At 45.7% G+C, this 10484-nt stretch overlaps 1 protein-coding gene across 1 annotated transcript in view; it reads right to left on the bottom strand.

The window, feature by feature from the left end:
- Positions 1-588: 588 nt before the first annotated feature.
- The window catches only part of LOC126413093 (vitelline membrane protein 15a-2-like), a 46003-nt gene continuing 36107 nt past the window's right edge, over positions 589-10484 (bottom strand). Inside the window, exon 2 of the mRNA XM_050082988.1 lies at positions 589-806. Within this exon, the coding sequence (XP_049938945.1) occupies positions 589-806 (218 nt within the window). The remainder of the gene's footprint in view (positions 807-10484) is intronic.

Here is a 10484-nt window from a genome sequence, read left to right as displayed (position 1 = left end):
AACTGCCCAAGTTAAGTATTTCTAATTGTCTTATTTTAATAAAACTTACTAATACGACTTGTTTGGTTGTTTGTCTAGCGAACCGACTAGCCAGAATTCCTAGGCACAACAAATCCAAGTCCACCCAAACTAATTTTCGAATGAACATTGTGAAGGGAATGTGCATAATGGACAGGCATATAGACGTATCTCATAAAGGGCCACCAATTACGATGATACGTAAAGCTGTACATCTTTAATTGGCCAAAGAGTACTTAAAGTGGGCACTAGCTGCAGTGACTTGTGTTGTGCTGTATGACATATCGACAGCAGGTCTGCTATATTTGTCTTGAAAGCCATTGGCCGCCGATGGGCGTTGGGTCATTGGTATACCGATTTCATCAACAAGCCTGTCTACCCAGGTCGCGCCTGACAATACTGACGACGCGCCAGCGCCTCTCTGGGACCTGCCATGGGTTAGCCTCATTGTGTCACAAAATGATGACTCGTATGTGATTAGAGGCATTGCGACATCATAACAAAAGTGCCATAAACAATTATAAATAACCGTTGATTTTAGCAGAGAGAAGAGGAGTCAGGCAGCACCTATCATAACTTGAGGGTCACCCTGGTCGCCGCCAGGTTACAGGACAACAAGAAGCCGATGGCGGTCTGGGCCGCCATCTCCGTCAGACCAGCTCCCAATATAATGTCTACCACTTGGGAACTTAGGGTGTCCAACGGATGAGCCGTTTTCAGGCTCTCTTCAGCTGCAGCTGGGCTTCTGCCTTGAACAGTAGTGGTTTTTGCAGGGGCTGTGCAGACGCCTGCAGGTCAATATTTGGGAGAACAATCCAGTACCCATCATCATCGCCCACTTGGCGAAATTTTCCTTTGGACCCTGATGATCCGTACCTGCCATCGTCACCCCTCTTGGGTTAGCTCTTCTTCTGGATCCTGATGGTCACCACGATATTCTGGCAGCTGTAAGTGGCACTTCTACTTGTAGCATTTTGCCTAAGTTTGCAGACTAGGATGCACATTACTGACAAGGGAACCTCCCCATCGCACCGTGTGAATCTGATTTTTATCATCTCTGAAGTGTCCTCGGTATATTCATCGTGAAGATATGGAGTAGTAATATTTTACTGTGACCAAGTATGAGGTGCACTTGTTGAGGGGTGGCAGGAAGTGGTGAGGGCGGTGCTGTGATGCTGGAAGTGGTTAGGAACCTGTGATACAGCGTTGCTCAAGGGTTGATGCTAAGGACCTCTGGCATGGAGAGCTTTGGAAGTAGGGTACTTGCGGTGTGTCTCGCTGTGACGGGCCCAGTGATGCTGCTCACAAGGGAACCTCCCCATCGCACCCCCCTCAGATTTAGTTATAAGTTGGCACAGTGGATACGCCTTGATAAACTGAACACAGATCAATCGAGAAAACAGGAAGAAGTTGTGTGGAACTGTGAAAAAATAAGCAAAATATACAAACTGAGTAGTCCATGGGTCACATAGGCAACATCATGGACAATGTAAGCTGAGGAGCGCCGTGGTCCCGTGGTAGCGTGAGCAGCTGCAGAACGAAAGGTCATGTGTTCAAGTCTTCCCTCGCGTGAAAATTTTGCTTTCTTTTTTTTGCATAGTTATTATCTGTCCGTTCGTTCATTGACGTCTCTGTTCACTGTAATAAGTTTAGTGTCTGTGTTTGGCGACCGCATCGCAAAACCGTGCGATTAGTAGACGAAAGGACGTGCCTCGTCAATGAGAACCGAAAACATTTGATCGCAAGGTCATAGGTCAACCGATTCCTCCACAGGAAAACACATCTGATAAATTGTATACGATACTGGTGACAGCATGTGCGTCACATGACAGGAATATGCTGTCGACCCACCTAACTCGTACACTTGGCGAATGGGTAAAAAGATTCTTGTACCTTGCCCGATTTAGATTTTCTCGTGGATGTGATAATCACTCCCAAAAAAGTGATGAAAACATAAGAGTTTGTCACATAAACAGAAAAAAAAATTTAACTTTTCACTCGATGGAAGATTTGGACCAAGGTCCTTTCGTTCCGCAGCTGCTCACGTTACCACGAGACCACGGCGCTCGAATGTTCCCAGTGTCCTTGATGTTGCTTATCTTCATATGAACTACTCAGTTTGTATATTTTGCTTATTTTTTCACAGTTCCACACAACTTCTTCCTGTTTTCTCAATTGATCGGTGTTCAGTTTTTCAAGGCCTATCCACTGTGCCAACTTATAACTAAATCTGAGGGGGGTGCGATGGGGAGGTTCCCTTGTGAGCAGCATCACTGGGCCCGTCACAGCGAGACACACCGCAAGTACCCTACTTCCAAAGCTCTCCATGCCAGAGGCCCTTAGCATCAACCCTTGAGCAACGCTGTATCACAGGTTCCTAACCACTTCCAGCATCACAGCACCGCCCTCACCACTTCCTGCCACCCCTCAACAAGTGCACCTCATACTTGGTCACAGTAAAATATTACTACTCCATATCTTCACGATGAATATACCGAGGACACTTCAGAGATGATAAAAATCAGATTCACACGGCGCACAAAAATATTTCTGATTTGAAAAAGACTCTGGCAGCCACTAACATCTCCAATGGTCCACTAAACCACACTGTATTTCATTGATGGCTACGGAGTAATGACCGGCCAACTCGGGTATGGTATACAGAATGATGTCTACGAAAGACAAGAAGTGACGGACCATTGCTATGCAAGAATAAACTGTAGACGCAGCGTCATTTACGAATCAGTGAAAAAGAATTTTCGTATTCTGCGTTACTGGACACTTTAAAAGGCTAGCTGAGGGAAGTGAATATTAAACGACGTTTGACTCTCAACACGTAGACCGAGCTTCTTAGCAAGCTTTATTCATGCTACTCTAAATGCACATGGAGCCATGGCCACTCCAATTCCATAGTCAGCTGCGCGACGTTTCCCTTGTGAGGATCCATGGCGTGAACAAGCCTGTCTATGTTGTCCCATAGATTCTCGATCGACTTTAAATTCGGGATGTTTGATGGTCAGGTGTGTACAGTAAACTAATCCTGCTGCTCTTCGAACCACGCTCATAAACTGCGATTTGCGCGACGTAATACATTATTCCACTGGTAGATGCTGTCGAGAAGAAACAAGCTGCATGTAGGGCTGGACATGAATCCCAAGGATAGATGAGTCCCTGTGCAGATCTACTGTTCAGAATGACAAGATCAGGGAATGCCCCTGCTCTTGACCCTTCTGACAATTGTTGCAGGGTGTTTGCTTTCAGACGTTCACGCCAACTACGACAATGGTCATTTTGTCCGATGGAGAATAAAACGTGATTCGTCTGAAAAGGCCATCTGTTGCCACTCAGTGGACTCCAGTTGCGGTAGTGACGGGCGAATTCCAGCCTTCGTCGATGAACGGCAATCATCATGGGTGCGTGAACCAGAGATGTCTGCGGTGATCCACGCACAGCAACGTTCGCTGAATGATTTTGAGGGGACATTGTTGGTAGCCTTATGGTTCGTGTGCCTGGTCAGTTAGTCAGAACTTTCACTTCTGTTCGCTTGGACGCAGCCCCACAGCTGTTCACTCCTATCATTACGGCTCGTGGTGCACCACAGTTCGTTTGCCTTGGTGACATTTCGCCGTGCACGGTATAGTTAACAATGCGTCACGCAGACATCTTACAAACTTGACCGTTTCGGAAATGGTTCCACCCGTGGCTGAAAGTCAATGACGATGTCCTATTCGACGTTAGATAAGTCGCTCTTTTTCGCCTTGCAACAACGACTACACTATTTTCCACATCTCCACAATATGCTTTATATACCCTCCACTGCTAATGCTGCCACCTGCCGTCTTTATGTAATTACTTCACGTTGTGGTTGAACATCATTGTGACTGGACGCTGTTTTACTGTAGTTTTTGAAGCTTTCCCACTGCACATAAAGCAATCCGTGTGGTACCTACAACGAATGTCATTCCCAGTTCTCATACGAGTTAACAGGATTTTTAAGCTAACATTTGGGAATCGTTGGCATCTAGTCCATGAAACACAATATGAAGTTCACGCTCATGATCATTATTCCTCTAGCCTTACCCCTTAGGACTAATGTATGAGAGCAACTGTCCCTCTAGTATACAGAGCGGGACAATTAGGTACTTTTTCATACCATTCCTCGAAATTTCATCGTGATCCGAGGCAGTAAAGAGTGTTTATGATTTTGCAACCCTCCTGTTTCGTGCCGTCCTGTGATGGAGGAGTGGAACATAGACATATCCTTGAATAAAACAGCAAAGAGTCGCTTTAAGACCCTCCCTCCCCTCCCCTCCTCACAGTTTGGCAACAACCTCTGTGGCAACGATGCACCTTTGTTGAGCACGATAAAAATTTCGCTGTCAGAGACTTTAACACCCGTTCAGCTGAATGGTGAGTTACTGATGAGTTAGTGGCTAAGAAGAGGCAACCCCTCCGACACACTTGTTGTTTTCAACCGCGAAATGTATGGGACTCAACGCTTAGATGGAAGGTGGAGTTTCACGGACGCCCTTCAAGTTACATTCTGAGGGCTCATTGTGTCTATTATGAGCGGGAGGGTGCCTAAAATGTTTCCCTGTGTCTATTCTGAGCGGGAGGGTGCCTAAAATGTTTCCCCCTCAACGCTTAGATGGAAGGTGGAGTTTCACTGACGCCCTTCAAGTTACATTCTGAGGGCTCGTTGTGTCTATTCTGAGCGGGAGGGTACCTAAAATGTTTCCTCCCGGGCAGCCAGAAGAGAAAGGTGCGATTTCGCTGCTGAGATTCACAAGCAGGAATGAAATGTGGGTCAGAGGTGTTATGACTACTTTTCATTCGATTCACGCGTCCACGATGGCGCTGGGCAGTATTGTGGTGAAATTTGGCGCCAACATAACATCATTAACCCAAGTGACACCTCACATGTACTTCTGAGCTGTAACCTTTTTTATCTCATGTGTCAACGTACTCCTGTTCGAAGCGTTGGCGAGCGCGAGTATTACGTCGCAAGGCGCCAGGTTTTTGCATCATTATGGAGAAAGGTCATATATACCTCTGATCCAGATATCAAACTTCGGTGACGCAATCGGAAGCAACTGCGGGGTTTCGAATAAGTGTGTTCAGTGCAGTGCATTTGTCGTGCACGGTCTTAGCTGTTTCATTCCGAATTCCATTTTTTCTACTGCATGTTAGTTTCCGCTGGTTGGTTACAATTAAAATTGTACGTGCGTACTTTGAAGTGTGTCTTCTTTCATTGTGGACGTTAATATCCACTGAACTAAAATTTGACAGTGCCAAAAGAAAAAATACGATGACAAGGGGCATCAGCGCTTGATAAAGGAACATTGGTGCCACGTGGCGGGTTCCTCCGTGGGCCGTACCTCCCCTTTGTGTGTCTGGAGGCGCAGAGGACAGGGCAGGACAGAGTAGGGTGGGGCGGGGCAGATGGGAAGCCTGCGCGGACGTGACGTTTCTTTGCGGCACGTGTCCGCCCCGCGGGTCCGGCCTGTGTTCTGTGCACCGTGTGTCTGGGACCAGTGGCGCCGCGACGGGACCGGTGGCATCTCAGCGAAACAAAAACAGAAGATCAGCGCCAGACGCGTCGGCCAAGGCCGTAGCGGCGAAGCCAGACCCTCGCGAAGCCGCTTAGCCCGCCTCAGTGCTCCCGTCCTTTCTGTCTCCGCTTTTTGTGCAGCACGCGGGTACAAAATATTCTCCAAATATTCTCAGCTGTGCCACATTTAGTGTTGTTGGATATTGTTAGTATTCGTTACTGAATATAGAACATGCCCGAGACCCCTGGTAACATTTTCTTTCCGCCTGAAGCGTTTCGTTACCTGTAAATAGTCTGTGCTCAACTACGTTCGACTCTCAAGATTTCCTTTTCCTCCAATTCTTTACCCTGACATTCTTTACTCGCATGACTTCAGATGAAGATGATTTGTGGAAGATGGCTCAAAACAACAAGGTCATCAGCGTATATTTAGCGCATTTAATTCGTATCCGGCTTGGGTCGATTCAACAGAATTCATGGTCTCCACTTCCTTCTTTCCAGATATATTTCAGACGCGTCCAATGAATTCAGATGCCGCGTGCGAGCTATATATATTGTAACTTGAGTGGCAGCTGTATGACTTCCACATCTCTGGACTGAATTTATACTATCTGTTCAAAATTATCTGAACAGCTGTTAGTGAAGACTTTCGTAAGGTGTCTAAAACGGCGGAAGTTGTGGGGGCGTTGCAGTACCCAATGCTAGTCGTTTTACTGGACAAATTTAACTTCATCATTTATTAATAGAAAAGAAAACTTAACTTTATACGTCAAGAGGGAATTCAGGCTGACTGATCACAACAGCGATCTCTAGATATATTTCTTACATTTTGCTGTAAAACAACAAATCTTTAAAATTGTAATTGCTATCAAAAATTATGACTATAAGTTCTCATCCACATTACATGAAGAAAAAGTAACAAACTCATGCATACAACGGAGTGCAGTTGCCCAATATTAAACAATAAGACAAAGGTTTCAGCTAATTCTTTACAGTGAAAATTCACGTAAAACTTTACGCAAGAACATACATGGCAGGTACATCAGTCGATTTACGGTACATCGAAATTCTTGCATACTCTGGCGCTTTAGAGTTAACTTACTCGCAGGAAACTCTATACAGCAACATGTTGGAAATGTAAACCAACTAATTTCAGTCACGTGGAAATCCTTATGCCTGAATAAAGCGAGTTAGTTCTTAGAAACATTTAAGCAAGTGATGACAAACACACCACAACCCACACTAAGTTCAACAAACAGAAGCGTACGAGAACTAAACTTGATACGATAGAGAAGACAGCTGACTTACACGAGCGACCAAACAACTGACTATTAAGTTTAATGAGACACTAACTAACATGGGGTAGGTAACGGCAATATAACTCCATGAGTAACACGAGACAGCTAAAGCCTCAAAAAAGGAACACGAAACCGCAAGAAGGATGGTGACCAACAGAAAAATGTCCAACGAAATGACAAAATATCAGAGACTGTAGTGGTCTCATACAGATACGACTTTATGTTTATAGACAGAAGTGGCGAGTGAAAATTCATCAAAGACATGAATGTAACCCACGTATCCTGCTGACAAGGTGCGTTAGCCACTGAGCCAGCTTGGCACACCAGTTCATACAACTGCATGGATTACCCTGGCACACCTACCTTCTAGATCAAAATTCTCACTGCTGCCCAGCCTACTTTAAGTTCCCCCTTACACACGAACAGAATTACCCAGGCTCTGCTGTTCTTCAATAGCACCTCAGCATCAAACGTAAATGGTGGATCCGGCCTGAAACCCAGGTGCAGGTACTTATACAAATGAAATGACACAATTTCGATCGAGTTGGGAGTCGTGACAGGGTAATCCGCGCACTTGTATGAACTGCTGTGCCAATGTGGCTTAGTGGCTAAAGCACCTACCGAGCGCGCAGGATACTCGGATTCGATTCCCGCTCTTGGTACAAACTTTCACTCGCCACATCATTCTACATACATAAGAACAATGTCACTCACGCATCTGAGTCCGCAGCTCGTAGTCTATTCACTAGAGTTACTGCCTCTGGGTCACGGCGTCCCGATTTCGATTCCCGGCCGTGTTGTAGATTTTCCCTGCCCGGGGACTGGGCTTTTGTGTTGTCCTCATCATTTCATCATCGTCATTCGTGAACGTAGCTAGATTGGAATGTGTAAAAGAAATTGAACTGTGTTAAAACTGGGCCTTTGCATGGGCAATGATAACCGCGTAGTTGAGCGTCCCACAAACCAAAAATCATCATCATCATCATCATCATCATCACGCATCTGATCGACGATTAGCAGCCTCTACTGAGCATCATGCTAATGTCCACAGAAGACCGTAATCCAGACACTGAACAGGGAGAAAACGGCATGCTGATAGTTTACACCAGTTGCTGGTAAGTCCATAGAGGTCATCTGGGCGCCGTATTCGGTATACGACATGGAGGTAACGAAAGGCCGACAACCTGATACCGATGACTGTTGCTATACAACATCTCATATGGGCCCCGTCTTCCGTGAAAAATATCGAGAAGTGGCAGACAAACAAAAAGCCTTCATTTGGTGGGCACAGCTGATGACTGCCCTACGTGCTCAGTGGTCGAGGTCACAACTTCGATACACACTCCAGCCGCTACTCAAGGCACTGCAGCGGATCATGTGTTTCCTTCGTCGTTCCTAGTTTCCATACTTAATGTGTGCACCAGGCCACTCTGCCAGACTTCTGCTTCGAAGTTAGATTACCAGTGACACAGAGTACTCGCAGAAAACCTCAGTGATATCAATTGAGAGAATTGCTCAGTGAGTTCACACTTTGCTTTTACACAGCTTCAGCTCTGCTGGGGACACTTTCAGTAACTTATGTGATGGTCTGTCAGGCAATGGCAGCCCATTCTTCCTCAAGAGCCGAATCCAGAGAAGACAGTGATGATGAATGTTGGGATCGGAAGCAAAGGTATGGTTCTGACTTTTCCCAAAGATGTACCATTGGGTTCTGTTCAGAGCTCGAAACAGGGCAGTCCATTTCAGGAGTGTTAGTATCCACAAACCATTGATTTTCAGAGCCTCTTTTATAAAAGGGTGCGATGTCCTGCTGACACGAGCAGTCATCGTCCTCTGCTGTACGCGGTACACAAAGCGTTTTCTTAAGCGCAATAAACGGACAATACCTAAGCGGTAAAAACACCTCCATTCGTTAACACCACACCCTTCATTCAACGCTGCTGGCGCCAAACATGATGGAAAGTCACATTCTCCAGCAATTCGCCAAACCAGAACGCTTCCACAGCGAAAGGTGATTCAAGACTCTAAATGACTCGTTTCCGGTCATCTACTGTCCGTTGACGTCGTTCTTCACACCACCTCAAGATTCACTTTACACTAATTTCAGAGATGTGTGGCTTATGAAGAGCTCCTCGACCATTGTGATATCTGGTCTATTGGCAATGCTTTTCAATCTGCGATTGGTTTCTTCCACTTTTATCCTACTCCCCGCCCCCTTTCACAGTGATGAATTTTCTTCTCACCACATGTAGTGGTCAATTCCACATTACATAGGGGTGTACAGTTACTTTTTATCAGGTATCTTACAAATGATTATCATAAATTTTTCAGTCGAATGTGATATTAAATTATGATGTGTGTTAAGTGAAGAGATAGACAGTGTTTGACAACTACTAGAAATGCAGATGAAATTAATTCACATTAAGAATAGTGTAGTTCATTTCATCATTGTATAGTGTAATTATCATGTAGGAGAAAAGAAGCAAACGGTGCATTATCTTCAAAGAAGGGTCGAGGAATAAAACTATTTGATGTCTACAGTCACAGTCAGAGGAGAGTTCGCAACAAATTTTAAGAAAATACACGGTCCAGTCGCGTTAATGTGACCGCCGCCTATGTTTGACGTCTATGCGCAATAACCACTCACACACGCCAGATAGCAGCGCTAGCATTGGAGGGTGTATGAAGCTTGTCGTGGAGATGTGGAAACAATGGAGCCGTTGTTGTAATGCTGAAACGGAGCGATTTCCTAAATGATATGACAGCTGTGTTTGGTGACAAGATGGAACCATATCCGAGACGGTTACGTCTTTTAACTGTTCGCGGCCGCCGCAGTTGTCACAACTGTGATGCACCATGTGTGCGATGGCTGCGGAGATGTGTTCGGGCGAATAGACGTGCAGCTGTTGAGGAACTGACGTCCCCGATGAACCAAGGGGACACCAACAATAACTCCAGAAAGACCGTTCAACGAATGTTGCTGCGTATGGGCCTCTGTAGTATGCGCCTCGTTCATGCACCCATATTGATGCTGTTCAACCGTGACGAAGGCTGGAACTCGCACGCCAGTACCGCATACGGACGTCGCCTGAGTGGTGACAGGTGGTGAATTATGTTTTTTGCTCCATCGGACGGATGGCCGTTAGCACTTACGGCGTGAAACGTCTGAAAGCAAACACCCTACAACCGAGAAGGAGCGTTATGATTTGTGGAATGTTTTCGTGGCATTGCCTGGGTTATTTCCTCGGTCAAGAAGGCACGGTGGATCTACACTGGTTTGCATGTATCCATGGGGACTACGTCTACCACTACATGCTGTTTGCTTTTCCTTGCCATGCTGGCATCCACCAGTAGGGCAAAGCAACGTTTCACTCTGCTCGTAATGTGCTTGCGTGGTTCGAAGGGCTCCTCTTCATATTTTGACTGCAGTGCGCTGCTATAATCCTTCAAGCTACGCTAGAATTTAGAGTTAGTATAGTTCCGTCAGTTCTCTTCATAACTCTACTCAGTGGCTTGTAAACAAAATTACAGCGAAGCCAGAGTGTCGTCGATCGCAAGGCATCATCTTGTGTTAAGCAGTACAACGGAAAAACAGCCGAAGTTGCAAATTTGACTTT

The sequence above is a fragment of the Schistocerca serialis genome, chromosome 7, assembly GCF_023864345.2.
Source record: "Schistocerca serialis cubense isolate TAMUIC-IGC-003099 chromosome 7, iqSchSeri2.2, whole genome shotgun sequence".
Taxonomy (NCBI): domain Eukaryota; kingdom Metazoa; phylum Arthropoda; class Insecta; order Orthoptera; family Acrididae; genus Schistocerca; species Schistocerca serialis.
This window is presented reverse-complemented; position numbering and strand designations above follow the sequence as displayed.